At 36.8% G+C, this 17,197-nt stretch overlaps 1 protein-coding gene across 8 annotated transcripts in view; it reads right to left on the bottom strand.

Moving 5' to 3' along the window:
- The window catches only part of arid4b (AT-rich interaction domain 4B), a 137,777-nt gene that overhangs the window by 72,470 nt on the left and 48,110 nt on the right, over positions 1-17,197 (bottom strand). For all 8 annotated transcript variants that reach the window (XM_073920338.1, XM_073920337.1, XM_073920334.1 and 5 more), the window contains exons 3-5: positions 10,349-10,459; positions 4,700-4,765; positions 1,940-2,030 (exon numbers count right to left, since the gene is read on the bottom strand). In XM_073920338.1, coding sequence (XP_073776439.1) covers positions 1,940-2,030; positions 4,700-4,765; positions 10,349-10,459 — 268 coding nt within the window. The remainder of the gene's footprint in view (positions 1-1,939; positions 2,031-4,699; positions 4,766-10,348; positions 10,460-17,197) is intronic.

A 17,197-nucleotide genomic window follows, 5' to 3' on the forward strand; every position in this document is an offset into this window, starting at 1 on the left:
ATTTATTGATTCGTATAAACACACTCATCTCCTGCACTCAGGAGCATCAGGTGATACCGCAGTAAACCACAGTAAATCTTAGAGTAAATCATCACCAGTGGGTTTATAACTTCATTAAGAGCTACAATACGGTTTAAAATGAAGTCAAATTGAAGACATCTGCTGAAGAATCAACTGCTGTGACTTACATTTACCATCATTACTGTAACACACACACACACACACACACACACATCTTTCTTTCTCCATGTGAAGGCACATGAGTGGACCATAATTCATATTACAACATCAAATTTATAAATTTGTTTCATATTAGGGCAGCACTGTGGCGCAGTGGGTAGCACAATCGCCTCACAGCAAGAAGGTCGCTGGTTCGAACCTCGACTGGGTCAGTTGGCATTTATGTGTAGAGTTCATGTTCTCCCCTCCAGGTGCTCCGGTTTCCCCCACAAGTCCAAACACATGCGCTATAGGGGAATTGGGTAAGCTGAATTGTCCGTAATGTATGTGTGTGAATGAGAGTGTATGGTTGTTTCCCAGTGATGGGTTGCAACTGAAAGGGCGTCTGCTGCATAAAACATATGCTGAATAAGCTGGTGGTTCATTCAGCTGTGGCGACCCCAGATTAATAAAGGGATCAAGCCGAAAAAGAAAATGAATGAATGAATATATTATAATGTATTTAACACTATAATGCATTAAATTATATTATGCATTTTATTAAATGTAATGAAATTATATAAAATGTAATTAAATGATAAATCCTATTATTCACTAATACAAATTATTTAATGTTAACTGTTCACAAAAGTCTGAGAAATCCTGTTTTTGTTTATATTTATATATTAATTAATATAATATACTTTAATATATATCATTGTAATACTATAATACATTATACGATCATCATATTAAATTATATTAAACAATATAAAATTAACTTGAATGATAAACCCGATTAATTAAAAAAACAAAATACATAATGTTAACTGTTTACAAAAGTCTGAGGAATCCAGTTTTTTACAGATATTTATATATTATTCAATATAATACAATAAATTATATGTTAAATTACATTACATAAAATTTAATTACATTATTTAAAATAAATATGATACATTACATTATATAAGTTAAGATATATATATATATATATATATATATATATATATATATATATATATAGATAGATATATAATATTACATTATTTATAATAAATTTTAATACACATAATTAAATTACATTACACAAATTTAAATAAAACTATATCAAATTAAATTATTTACAAATTCAAATTATTTTAAAATAGTTTTATTGATATATTTCTAATATAATTAAATATATTATATTATATTTTATAAAAAGTAATTAAATTATATAAAATTTAATTTAATTATTTAATAATGATGAAAAATTAAATTACAATATCTAAAATAAAATACAATACAATTAAATTAAATTCACAAATCACTTAAAATTAACAGAAAGACATTAACACTTAGATATCCAGTTTTGTATTGACATTTAAAAATATTTAATATATTATATTATATTATATTATATTATAATATATTATGTTAAATCAAATTAAATTAATTAAATAAATTATATGTAATTAAATGATATACCCTATAAATTACAAATACAATTTAAATTAATTAATATTAACAGTGAAAAAAATATTAACAGTCTGAGAATCCTGTTTTTTATGTATATTTAAATATTACTTAATAAAATAAAATATAAAATAATTTAAAAAATATATATAAAATTTACCAAAATAAAATAGAATAAAATAAAATAGAATAAAATAAAATAACATTTTATTAATTAAAAAAATTAAATTAAATAAAAACAAAATTAAATTTAAATTAAATTAAATTAAAATAAATTTTAATAAAATAAAATAAAAATAAAATAAAGCAGAAGTGCACTTACCGACGGTGTACAAGCTAGCGTCAGTGAGTTTGTTGATTGTGGCCTCCTGATAGACACCGTCCTGATTCCTGGCTTCAACCACAGCGCCCACCTAAGACACAAACCCTCCATCAGACACTCAGACAGACAGACAGTAGCAGGCGCAGGGTTTCAGGGTGTTGCACCACATCGCTCTTCACTCACTGCAATTGGATTTTCTGCTCTACCGGCTGTCAAAACACTGAAGCTGGAGATAAACAGACTGAATTTATTTCTCTTTCCCACATAATCGCTGACATTACTAAAAGAGCATCGCCTCTGAGGGCATCTCCTGGTTTCTTTAGTGATTGAGCACAGCAGTAGCGCAGTAAAGAGATGGCATCAGGTGTGTATGATGAATTAACATATTCATATGAAGGGAGATTTGACAAAAACCTGGAAAAAAAAAATATATATATAAAATTTTAAAAAATAAAATAAAATTGCATGAAGAATATAATGTTATTCATCATATTATTAGACTATATATTATTATTAAGAGGAAACGCGGTGACGCAGTAGGTTGTGCTGTCGCCTTAGAGCAAAAAGGTCGCTGATTCGAGCCTCAGCTGGGTCAGTTGGCATTTCTGTGTGGAGTTTGTGTAAAACGTGTGCTGGAGAGGTTGGTGGTTCATTCTGCTGTGGCGACCCCAGATTAAAAAAAGGGACTAAGCCAACAAGAAAAAGAATGAATGAATATTATATATATATATATATATATAAATATATATATATATATATATATATATATATATATATATATATATATATATATATATATATATAAATATACAGTTGAAGTCAGAATTATTAGCCCCCTTTTGATTTTTTTAATTCTTTTTTAAATATTTCCCAAATGGTATTTAAAAGAGCAAGGAAATGTTCACAGTATGTCTGATAATATTTTTTTTTTCTGGAGAAAGTCTTATTTGTTTTATTTCGACTAGAATAAAAGCAGTTTTGAATTTTTTTAAAAAATATTTTTGGGACAAAATTATTAGCCTCTTTAAGCTAATTTTTTTTCAATAGTCTACAGAACAAACCATCATTATAGAATAACTTGCCTAATTACCCTAACCTGCCTAGTTCACCTTATTAACCTAGTTAAGCCTTTAAATGTCACTTTAAGCTGTATAGAAGTGTCTTGAAAAATAAGTAAAAATTAAAAATAAATTACAAGTAAAATATTATTTACTGTCATATATATATATATATATATATATATATATATATATATATATATATATATATATATATATATATATATATATATATACATACAGTATACTGAGATTGTACACTTGTCAAACTACTTATTTTAAATGAGCTAAAAAACACAATTCTTAAGATTTCATTAGGAAAATGTTTATGTTCAATCCACATCAATTTGGTAAAAGTGTTGTTTTAACTTGATTGATTTGTGTTGGGACAGCATCAATGAATTGTATGGAAGCCTGCATTTTTTACAGTGTAGGTGTTTTTAACGAATTAACATATTTATCAAATAAAGGGAGATGCGTGAAGGATATTATGTTACCCTTCATATTTTAGCCCCACTTAATTTTTTTTTTCTTTTTGAACTATTTCCCAAATGATGTTTAACAGAGCAAGGAAATGTTCACAGTATATCTGATAATATTTTTTCTTCTGGAGAAAGTCTTATTTGTTTTATTTCGGCTAGAATAAAAGCAGTTCTTAATTGTTTTAAACACCATTTTTTGATGATGAAATCACTTTCTGTGGGGTGGGAGATGGCGGGAGGTTGTGTAGGGGGTCGCGTATATCGCGCTCAAAAGGGGGGTTGTGACGGCCGCAGAAATCACGCTTTTGGGAGGGAGAGTTAAGTTGTCAGACGTGTCAATCTTTGGGGTGGGGGGGTCACGTTCTTGACGCGCAAATGAAGCGGATTTGATGCGTGAATGAAGTGGATTTGACGTGCGAATGAAGCGAGTAAACTTAAATGTACGCGAGAATATCGTGATTTATCCGCGCGTTCTGCGTCTGGTGTGAACACAGCATTAGATCTCTTTCTTGACTTTACACAGAGACAGCAACACATGCGGCATGACTAGGCCCACACAGAATCTGCACGCGCAGAATTACGCAGATTTTTTTGCCCATCATTGATTCTGTTAATTTGCTTGTGTAAAAGTGTGTACATTTATATTTATACAGATTTTAAATTCATTTCAGTAGTATTATTGACTAATATGAAAATACTCATATAATTTATATACAAAATAGTTTGTAAAGTCATATTTTCTGTCTTTTAGTAGAGATATCATATGAGAGACTTGATTTGTTTACCAAATAAAGAGGATCTAATTGGATTTGCATTGTAAACATTCAATAAAAGTTAGAAAGCTACTATTTTTAAGTTCATATATTAAGGTTTAGTTATAATACTCCCAAAATAATTCAGCATAAATCCGCAGATTTTTAACACAATTCTGCGCAGAAATAGCAAAAAATGTCCGCAGATTCCGTTTGGCCCTAGGCATGACATCACTTTGTTGCAGAGATGCTCTCAGTTAAATGCCGGCAGCGCAGAACATGGAAGCAGCTTGAAGCTGAAAGCGCGAGTGTGTCTGCAGTCTGGAGGTGTTATAAAGTTGATGACGAGATATAAGATATGTAAACTCTGGATTGCCTGTCGGGTGTTTATATTTAATAATGAATCATAAAAATAAAATAAAATAAATAAAAATAAATTAAATGAAACGTGTGCAGATGTGCTCTCACCTTCAGCAATCCTCTGATGTGTTCATCATGCACCTCTGCAGTCGAAGCATCCGGTCTGAAGGTGACCTAAAACACACACACACACACACACACTCATATCCATGAGAAAAGTAAACACTGAAGGGCTTCCCCAAAGACCAAACTCATCGATCGCTGATGTCAGAAAGGCAGATTCACAGCACAGAGAGCTGAACATCCCACAGTTGATATCGGAGCAAACACTGAACTGAATCACAGCGTCTCAACATCATTATAGAGAAAGTGGGGCGGACAAAACATGCTGCGCAAGAGGAACGAGGTGTCAGATTTCCCGAAATACATCACACAGCAGAGCCCGGCAACTTTCTGAATCAACACTCGCTCTGTTACTATACAGTAAAATTTAAAGCAGGAAGAAGATTTGCTGAACATCAATTTTAAGATATTCAACACACAGTATATGTAGCCCTGCATAATTTCAAAGCGTAAACATAAATAATGCATTTTATACAAGTTTTTTTGTAACGCATAAATCCATGAAAGTAAATAAATACACATGAAACATTCATTTTACATCAAAAATTAATTAATTTTAATTATAATTATAGTAGCATTTTCAATAGCAATTCAATAGCCATGAATGTATTTAAATTATACTGATTCAGTAGCAAGTTTACTTTTTTAAATTGCGTATTTTCTTTATTAATTTTAATTAATTATGTGTAGGCGACGCGGTGGATAGCACTCTCGCCTCACAGCAAGAAGGTCGCTGGTTCGAGCCTTGGCTGGGTCAGTTTCTGTGTGGAGTTTGCATGTTCTTTCTGCATTTGCGTGGGTTTCCTCCGGGTGCTCCGGTTTCCTCCACTAGTCCAAAGACATGCGGTACAGGTCCATCCGCTGCGTGGAACATGTGCTGGATAATTTGGTGGTTCATTCTGCTGTGGCGACTCCAGATTAACACAATGAATGCATAAATGAATAATTATGTGTACTTATATTGTTTGCACTATAAAATGGGTCTGAATTTTTGGTTTTGATTTAAAAAAAAAATAAAAAAATAATAAAAAATTAAAAAATGTATTAAAATAAAAAATTTATAAAAATAAAAATATATGTATAATAATAATAATAATAAATAAATAATAGATAAAAATAAAATTAAAAAATTAAAAATAACCTAAAAAAATAAAGAAATTTATACATATGTATATATATATATATATATATATATATATATATATATATATATATATATATATATATATATATATATATATATGTATATATATATATATATATATATATATATATATATATATATACATATATATATATATATATATATATATATATATATATATATATATATATATATATATATATATATATATATATACATATATACATATATATACTGTGTTTCCTCTAGGATTTTTTCCAGCTGTGGCGGCAGGCCTTTTTTTTTAACACAGATCTACCAACTACCTGTGGTGTTATTTCACTAACAAATGTCATAAGCGCAGTATTACAATTCAAGATCACATTTATGTAATAGCCTACTAGCATGCGGATCTCTTTGCTTGTGTGCCGATTTCCTCTGCTCGTGCAAAAAACTTTTTGCACGCCCACTCAAATATAAGCCGCTTCAAGAGTGCGCAAATCTTCTTGTGCTCTCTCAAATAAACGCTGCTGAGTGCAATTTAGTGTGTTTATGTAACGAGTATGTCCCCAGCATTTATTAGATTTGGTAGGAATATTTATAAATGTCTCCAATAGACAAACAGAGCTGCATTAATGCTTCCTGAAGTAAAGTGAAACGGCTATACGTCATGTTTGCTGGCCTCACGCATCTGCATGAATTTTGGCGTGGCGCCCTGCCATGATACCATGATTTTATATATATATATATATATATATATATATATATATATATATATATATATAAAAATTTTTTTGTTATTACTACTATTATTTCTATTGACTTTTTTGTTAATACCCTGCTATGTACACTTTGGCAGAATGTACCCATGTATGTCATGCCAATAAAGTGAACTGAATTGAATTGGAGTGACAAACTAGAGACCGAGTGCTCACAGTCTGACTGTAGAGACGGAGTGATCCAGACAGAACTGGCAACCCAGAGAAAGCCGCATCTGCCCACGCTGTGCCCAGGCAGAGGTGGAGATAGATTATTATAAGATCTAGATTACTATAAATGAATCATTGTAAATATACTAATTATTATGTCACATTGTTGATTATTATGTTATATTACACATACAGTTAAAGTCAGAATTATTAGCCCCCCTTTGAATTTTTTTCCCTTTATTAAATATTTCCTAAATGATGTTTAACAGAGGAATGAAATTTTCACAGTATGTCTGATAATATTTTTTCTACTGGAGAAAGTCTTATTTGCTTCATTTCGGCTAGAATAAAAGCAGTTTTCATTTATTTAAACGCCATTTTAAGGACAAAATTATTAGCCCCTTTAAGCTATAGTTTTCCGATAGTCTACAGAACAAACCTTCATACAACTGTATATGCGGATTTATTCTAAAAAGTTCATCATTAATGTTCAGTTTATTCTCATTTATTATCATTATTTTTATTAATATAATTTTTTTACTACTTCTATTATTTACTGTGTTTACTATGCTTTTTTCTTTTAATTTAATATGCATCTGTTCTTTTAATGTAAACTTTATGAATGTTTTGGCAATACATTTGTAATATTTGTCATGCCAATAAAGCAATTATTGAGATGAATAGAAATGAGAGAGAGAGGGGGGGGAGAGAGAGAGAGAGAGAGAGAGAGAGAGAGAGGGGGGGGGGGAGAGAGAGAGAGAGAGAGAGAGCAATAGATGATGTCATCAGTTGTACACCGGCAGGAATATGAATACAACCTTGAACAAGGTCTCTGGTTTGCGAGCAGAAGCTAATCACATTTGAGCGCTATGAGAGAGGAATTATAAAACATCAGAGAGCCTTCAGCTGAAGAACATGAGGAGGCAGACCAGAGCACACGGAAAGAGCTGAATACTTCATCAGGAATCAAAACACAGCCATTATCAGACTCACTAACAAACACAACAACACATTTCACAACAACTCCAGACCACACACAAGAACACATACACACACACACACACACACACACACACTCCAAAACAAGGCCTTTTACATTCAGAAAAACTCATCAAACTATACTAACAGAAACTTTTCCTTCTTCTGTTTTTATTAAGAGTCAAATCACAAAACCATTCAGTCGAATCAGCATGCTGGATTGATTTATGAGTTACAAAAATCAGCATTCAATCAACAAGTGAGGAATTTTTCATTCATTTTCTTTTTTTCAGTAAGGGCTTATTCCCTTATTTATCAGGGGTCGCCACAGCGGAATGAACCGCCAACAATCCCAGCATGTTTTACACAGCGGATGCCATTCCAGCTGCAACCCAGTACAGGGAAACACCCATACACACTCACTCATTCACACACACTTATACACTACAGCCAATTTAGTTCATCAATTCAACTATAGCGCATGTGTTTGGACTGTGGGGGAAACTGGAGCACCTGGAGGAAACCCACGCAAACGCGGTGAGAACATGCAAACTCCACACAGAAATGTCAACTGACCCAGCCGAGACTCAAACCAGCGACCTTGCTGTGAGGCGACAGTGCTAACCACTGAGCCACCGTTCCACCTAATTTTTGATCAAATAAGCGTATTCTAACTATATTCACGTACAGAAATAAAATGATTCAATGTAAACGAAAGACACTGCATACACTCAAAAATGACCTTTGTTCAAACTACTAATTTAAAATGAGTTCAAACAACATAACTCTTACATTTTCAAGTGGTACTCACTGTACATCCACCAGAAGCTGCTGTCGACTAACTGATTGACCGATTCCCCCACCCAAGCCGTTTCTTAAACTCAACCTCAGCTGATTTTTACCATGTTTTCAGATTTTACCACATTCTCACCCTGTTATTTACTGATTATATTTTTCAGCTTCAGTTTTGTCTTCACTGCTTTCTGGAACTGTTCTTCGCCGAATTCGAACCATGGTCAACTCTAAGGGTGTCGAAATCAATCGAAATTCATGCTTAATTTCGATTATCCAATCAAAAAAATGGAATCGTCGATGCTGCCACGCCCCCACGTCACGTCAGCTTGGCTTGTCAAGCGGGAAAATACACGTTTGTTGAAGAGCTTGTTGAACTGCAGACGCAGGAAACCCGTCGACAGAGCTTAAACCCTCTCCTCTTTCAACAAAGTCGCCGGTGTGGAAGTATTTTGGATTTCCAGTAAGTTATGTTGACATTGTACGTGTTGTCGAAAAAAACACATAGTTTGCAAGCTCTGCTATGTATTAGGGTTGGGCCGATAGACAACACCGGCATCGCGATCCTCTGCCCCGCCCCCGTTGCAAATCCGCTCGCGAAAAATACACACTCAGGCCCTGTTTACATTAATAGGTCTTAGTTTTTAAATGGCATTTTATAACGATAACGATCCACATCCACACTGGCGTGTAGCATTTCTGAGCAGCCCTCCCTCCTCACTACCACTGAAAACGCACATCACGCGACCACACACACACACACAGGCAGGCACACACAGAGACGCACGCACATTGTCATGCGCTCGAGAGGCAGTCAGCGGGTCAGTAAACTGATTCAGTCTTTCACTTTCACACTTGTACTTGGTAATTTTAGCGAACACCTCAGATACTGTTGGCTGGTTCCTGTTGGTTGTGCACTTTTTTACCGACGCCATTATAACGTCACAGATCACTGCCTATTAACGAGTCCGCGGAAAAAGTGATTGACAGGTGGCAATTATGTGTGTAACTTATCTTTATTCACTTACTGTATGATTTGTTTATGATTTTGTTTAATTTTTCTTATTTAAATCGAAAATCGAACCGTGACTTTAGAATCGAAAATGTAATCGAATCGAGGATTTGGAGGATCATGACACCCTTAGTCAACTCCTCTCTGCGTCTCAAGTCCGGCGACGTGCATGCACTGCAAAAAATGCTTTTCTTACTTAGATTTTTTGTCTTGTTTGTAGACCAAATATCTAAAAATTCTTAATTCGAGAAGAATTTTCTAGACAAGCAAAACATGTTGCCTTGTTTTAAGAAATAATCTGCTAATATTAAGTGATTTTTACCCTAAAACAAGCAAAATATTCTGCCAATGGGGTAAGCAAAATAATCTTATGTCAAAAGGAAAAACAAGATTATTTTGCTTACCCCATTGGCAGATTATTTTGCTTGTTTTAAGGTAAAAATCACTTAATATTAGCAGATTATTTCTTAAAATAATGCAACATGTTTTGCTTATCTAGAAAATTCTTCTCGAATTAAGAATTTTTAGATATTTGGACTACAAACAAGACAAAAAATCTAAGCAAGAAAAGCGTTTTTGGCAGTGTGTCGAGCTACTGGACCAGCACGAAAGCAGTCCACACGGAGAAAAGCGGTCAGCTCGTAGTAGCATTCATTTTATAGACGGAATGCAGCCATACATACTTCTGGCTCCATAATTTGCGATCTCCAGAAATGTATACAGGGCTACGTTTTCAAAATGAGTCTATGCTGGTTCAAAATGACCCAAACCAAAAAATAATGTGGCGTTCAGCGACTCACCTTTGCTTTGACGAGTCTCTTGGCGGTCTTGATCTTGGCCTCACAGAAAGCCCCTCTGTACTTGGCACTTACGTCAGTGCCAACAGTCAGGTATGGGGGCTCCTCCAGCGTCTGGACAAAAACACACAAAATATCCATTAATATTATTTACAATTATGTAAATCAAGGCGGAAAAAGGCCAAATTAATTTGCTTAAGTTCCTCTGTTGCCAACATTTCAGCTGTAGGATTGGGCCGCTATAAGATTACAGAACTCAATGTGAACACATTGTTATTATTATTAACGCTGGCATTACATATCCCTCATAATCTGTGATTAAAGTACAACGGCAGAGCACATCTCATTTCCGAGCGTACATTACACTTCATTTATTATTCATCTGCAGATGAAGAGGGAACAACATGTGTAGGTGTGTACCTGACCCTGACGACCCGTCTGTCTTGTTTAAAGAGTCTGCGAGAGATAACCGACCCATACACCCACTCGCATAACATCTTAACCAAAAGGGTTCCCAAGGCTCCAGAGCGTGGCATCCAGACACCCTTAGAAACACCCTATCAAGACTTTACGGATTTAACAAGCAGCTGCATGACGCTGCCTAAACACTCTTAGTGCAGGTCTCCTCATCCTGAGGAGTCAGCCAGAGGGACTTCAGGATGATTGGTTTTCACAAACAAAAGCAACCTTTCAGTCAAAAACAAGACTTATTTTCTTGGAGTCTAGATTCAATTTTAGCTTTCTGAAGAAACCCGGAGAGACTGTGGAAAACTCTTCAAGCATTTTCACAGTGAAATGCGGAGAAGTGTGGATCATTACATCACCAAAGAACGTATGTCATGGAAAGCAACACTGGAGTTCGAGAGATCACAGGAATTCATGACAGATGAGATTTTAACTTCATATCCCTATTAGAGTTGGGCGATGTTGACCAGTTTGGCATCGTACGATGTTTAATGTGAGACATCGCGACGGATGATGGCATCGTCGCTGTAGGCGGGGGGCGGAGGTCGTTATTAAATATCAATTAATTCATAACAAATTAATTAATTGTAGCCTACCGTCTTCACTACCTGCCCCACATGGTCTTTGCTTTACTCATAACCAAACCATAAATAAATAAAGTTACTAACAATTTATCACCTCTCAATCACTTTTTTCCGCGCGACTCTGGCATGAATAGGCAGAGTGATCTGTGTCGATATAATGGCTTTTCCCACAGCTGGTGGAGGAGACGAGAGTTCGTACGGAGTTAGCTGTAATTTGTATTGTGATTGATGATAACTTCCTTATTTCATTATTATTATGAGGAAATAATAACAAGTAAAGATGCTCGGGCTCAACCATTTTGGTCGCATATGCGTCTGAAATTTTATCTATGCGACCTTCAAATATATTTGGAAGCATTTGGGCGAGTGCTTACATTTTCACTGTTTCAATTGCAAAATCAGACATTCATGCAGAATGCATCTTTGCACCTAAAAATGGCAAACGCAGCGCTCAGGAACAGATTAAAAAAGTTGTTATGTGAACTTGCTGAAGTAAAAAAGCCCGCAATGCTTGCCCCGCCTTCACGCTTTTTTTATTGGCCCACTGATTGGTTAATATCAGCTGTTAATCACTTAAGCCTAGTTTATACTTCTGCATCAAGTGACCGGCGTAACCCACGGCGCATGCAACGCGTGTAGCAGTGCATTTATACTTCTGCACGCTGTCTCTGTTGGTCTGCATTAACACTTCTGAAACGCTAGTTGGCAGTGAGGTGTAAATGTTCCTCTGTGTCGAGTTTCTTCGCTGCATTTTTGCTTTTCCTGAACACTTCCTGGATGTACAAGTGTCTCAAACTCGCTCATTTTGAGGCAGGAACCGGCGGACATGCAACAACTTTAACTATGAGGTAAACACAAAACAAAACTTTCCATACGGAGCTCCTTCACGGGACTCCACACTTGTAAACAATCGCTCCATCGGGCTGGCGTCATTCGCGCGGCTCTCGGTCCTGCCCAGACTCGTCAGCGCCACCAAGCCGACCAATCACAGAGCTTGCGATACGCTTTGTTGCGACGTGTAGTTACATTTTTTTGAGAGGTGCACGTCAGCGACGCCGACAGCCACGCCGAAGGGCTATGCGTCAGCGCCGTAGCATACTCCGGCGTTTGACGCAGAAGTATAAATCAGCCTTGAGTCAATGCCTTCTGCCTTCAGATGAGTGATGACAGAAGCGCTGAATGTGAGAGAATGACAATAACACTGACAGACTTTGTTTTAGAAACCACCTACAGTTACTAATAATGGCACATCTTATTAGTGATCATGACATGTGCTGAATGTTAATCCACCATTTACACTTTTCCAGGAGTGGATAAAAGACTTCCAGTGGAAGTCCACTATGAAAATAACTAAAGCCGTTCACTGTAAAGTCTGTCGGACGGGGTTTGCAGGTAACAGCGTTTGCCACAGAATCTACACATATTAAGCGTGAGAGGTGCTGTATAATCCTTCATTTAATCCTCACGATGCTGTCAGCAATATGTAAAATTTAACACCGCTCAAGAAAAGATCGGTATTGTTATTAGAATGACATGCAAATAATAAGTTATATATCAATATAAATGTGGGGTGGGGCGATGGATCGTGATGCCGGCTCAGCATCACGAAGTTTGTCGGCCATCAGCAATGGACGATGACAACTCAACCCTAATCCTTATGTCACAAAACAGCCTTCTTTCATCTGAGAAATATTGCTAAGCTAAGAAACATGACATCTATATCAGATCCAGAAAAGCTAGTTCTATTTATGACCACTAGATTAGATTACTGTAATGTTCTGTTTGCTGTTTGCCCTCATTACCAGAGAATGCACAAACAGCACGCAAAAACTGCCTCTTTAGACTTTGATATGCCATTTTGGTGACTGTCTTTTTAAATTCAAATGAGATTCAGCTCAAAAGAGGGCGGAGCTACAAACGCCTGTGTCAACATAGCAGCAAATTCAAAAACAAGACTAACCTCCTATGCTAATGAGGGAGAGATGGTCACTAGTGGGCGGAGCTTTCCTCCTCTGATGATACGTATAATGAGAGAATGTCAATCAAAGTGTTTCTGCAGACTGTTTTCATCAAGTGCGATTATAAAAAATACAATTAATAGATTTTTACTATAAGAAGCAGGTTATATTCACACATATCTGACACATAACTGAGTTTAAACCCCTTGCTTTTAACTACTGATCTGATTTACACTAATGAAACTCCTGAAGTATCAGTGTTAAAAACCTGACATGCACTCATGAAATCATGCTGTGAAGAGATTTATAACTGCAACTAAAGACTCTTGATCCGTTGCGTTAACCTTCAGCCGAGCAAGTGAGCAGTGAAAACTGAAATCCCATCACAGGAGCTCTAAAGCGTCAGTAAATGAAACACAGCTGCTATATTTACATGTCCAGCTTAAACAAACCGCTGAGTGCCAGATGACAAGTGCTTGAACCAACAGCCAACCACAGAAGAGCTGCTGATCACATGATTCATCATGACCGAGCACAGGACAGCATGTGTCTGGTGCTCTTTAACTGATCAGATGGTGGGAGACTCATGAGTGGAATATTCATAGAAGAAAGAAAAACTAAAACAGCCTCAGTCAGGCTTTCTACATCAAATCTAGACAGCAAAATTAATACTCAGGCCAAGTAAGAAGTGTTTTAATAGAGAGGTTTGGGTCACAATGTTATCAGACGGACATAAAAAAAGCTTAATTTAATGTTAGGGCTGTGCAATATGACAATATACAGTTGAAGTCAGAATTATTAGCCCCCCTTTAAATTTGTTTCTCTTTTTTAAATATTTCCCAAATGATGTTTAAAGGGCCATGAAACCCCCTCGTTTCAGCAGGGTGTTTTCACACCTCTACTTTGGAAAAAGTCAGAAAAGTGGGCGTGTCTAGCTCTGTTTAGGGGGGAGTGTCGGAGGAACTAAAGTGGGATGGTGTGGGAGTGTCTATTTTGGCACGCGCGAGTTTCAGAGTCAAAATTCACACACACAGTAGAAAGTGATGGTGTTTAACCTACATGGACATCTGTAGTCGAATTATTTGCCAAATTATTAAATGGTGGACTTTAACTGCAGTTTGGCTCTTTCATTCAGGGAATTCATTCATGCCCCTCGCGACAAACGAGATATTTGATTCGAGGAGCTGCTCTAAGCGTGTATTTTTCATGCAATGTTTGATACCGCACGGCGAATGAGAGAAAAAAAAAACCTCTGCATTTCCCGGAAACTTAGATGCACACGGCAGGTAGTGTCAGAAAGCCGCGTGTGTTATTCCGGTCACTAAATGCGGTAAAAACCCTACACGAGGTTAAAGTTTGGTTGTAGTGCTAACATGTTTACACTCGGTGCAATAGTTAACTTAGTTCGATATGAACAAACCGAATAAACAAAGAGCACTGGTCGCTCACTTACCAAATCTGTAGAGACAGAACAATCACCAGCAACTAGAGCCGCGTCTTTATGAAGAGGAGACTACAAGCGAATCCGGATCTCAGCGTTTGCAGATGAGAACAGCTCTCAGGTAAACAATGTTCCTCCTTAGACACGTAAGTTATTGTTGTCGAGCGTCGCGTACACTGTTAATCCACACGTGATCCAGCTGCGCTCTCACAGAGAGAAAATGAAAACGAAACTTAACGGCAGCAAACTATAAAAGCAACACTTCACGCTTGTTTTGCCAACACAACGTGGCGTCTCTGTCGTCTAAACACTGTGACAGTAATGAATATTAATGAAGTTGCACAATAGAGCGCGCTGATTGGTTTGAACCAAGCCTTACTCATGCATTAATGCATCACACTGTAAGACGTAATAAGACACACTCTGGCACAGACGTCCAGTCTGCACGCTGGAATACACGCTATTATCTCATGACCGTGACGCAGCTTCAAAAATTAGTTTCAAACCGGAAGTACGAATTTGCTTGAAATAACGCAAAAACAACCAATTTACACTTTTTAGTTCTGTCAACAGCTCAACAGATGTGTTTTGGTGTTTCGTGACCCTTTAACAGAGCAAGGACATTTTCACAGTATGTATGACAACATTTTTTCTTCTGGAAAAAGTCTTATTTGTTTTACTTTATTTTTGTTATTACTTTATTAGGCACACCTTACTAATACCGGGTTCGCTCAAGTAGAACTGCTTTAATAATTCGTGGCAGAGATTCAACAAGCTACTGGAAATATTCCTCAGAGATTTTGCTCCATAGTGACATGATAGCATCACACAGTTGCTGCAGATTTGTCGGCTGCACATCCATGATGCCAATCTCCCGTTCCACCACATCCCAGAGGTGCTCGATTGGTTTGAGCTCTGGTGACTGTGGAGGCCATTTGAGTACAGTGAACTCATTATCAAGTTAAAGAAACCAGTCTGAGATGATTCACGCTTTATGACATGGTGCATTATCCTGCTGGAAGTAGCCATCAGAAGATGGAGACACTGTGGTCATAAAGGGATGGACATGGTCAGCAACAATACTCAGGTAGGCTGTGGCCTTGACACCATGCTCAATTGGTACACCATTACACCACCACCACCACCACAAGGCAGGATAGATCCATGCTTTCATGTTGTTGACACTAAATTCTGACCCGATGATCCGAATGTGGCAGCAGAAATGGAGACTCATCAGGCCAGGCAACGTCTTTCCTATCGTCTATTGTCCAGTTTTGGTGAGCCTGTGCTTGCCATACATGCAAACCCTCTATAGAATCTATATTACAAGAGCTACACTGATAATATTTAAATCCTATTGTAGACTTTTCTTCAAATTGAACTCATTTGAAGACACGCCTTTGACAACACAGGAATAAAACTCAATAAATTACTTTATAATGCATTTTTGCTTATTCTTATTTATTTATTTTACAATCAATAAATGAAATGTTAATTATTGGGCATGTTCATTGAGATTAACACATTTTAATCTGAGCTAATAACATTTAAGGAATCTCAGTTATTAATTTTGCACATATAAAATGCCATTGCATTAGAGCAACCCTTGACATTACGGCACGCGAGCATCAGCGGTGAAGCTAATATTTCTCAGACACAACAAAAGGTCAATTAGGCACTCTGAAGGCTTTGCCACATGATGACCTCTGGAGCAGATCCATCTGTAAGTCACGCTTCATGTGCTACTTACAGTCCCTTCTGCTGAAATCAATCCTGGAGTCATGTTTATGCAGGAGCCACAGCTCATACTGAACATCAACCGATTTTTGCAATAGAGTCTGGCTGCAGATTTGCACTTGCACCCTCAGACTTGCACGCTCGGACTTGCACGCTCGGGCAACCGTGCTTCCTCTGCAAGTGACATCGTTTACAATTGCCACCTGTGGCCGCTTACATGAAAGCCCTTCGGTAATTTAACTTAAGGGTGTCCCTGAGGTTATGGGTGCCTAAAGCCTGGTTTATACTTCTGCGTCAAGTGACCTGCGTAACCCACGGCGCATGCAACGCCCGTAGCTGTGCATTTATACTTCTGCGCGCTGTCTCTGTCGGTCTGCATTAACACTTCTGAAACGCTAGTTGGCAGTGAGGTGTAAATGTTCCTGTGTCGAGTTTCTTCGCTGCTGTTTTGTTTTCCTGAACACTTCCGGGATGTACAAGTGGCACAAACTCGCTCATTTTGAGGCAGGAACCGGCGGACGTGCAGCAACTTAAACTATGAGGTAAACACAAAACAAAACTTTCCATCCAGGGCTCCTTCATGGTACTCCACACTTGTAAACAATCGCTCCATCAGGCTCGCACCATTCACACGGCTCTCGGTCCCACCCAGACTCGTCAGCGCCAC

Source organism: Danio rerio, chromosome 13 (genome assembly GCF_049306965.1).
Source record: "Danio rerio strain Tuebingen ecotype United States chromosome 13, GRCz12tu, whole genome shotgun sequence".
Lineage (NCBI taxonomy): Eukaryota > Metazoa > Chordata > Actinopteri > Cypriniformes > Danionidae > Danio > Danio rerio.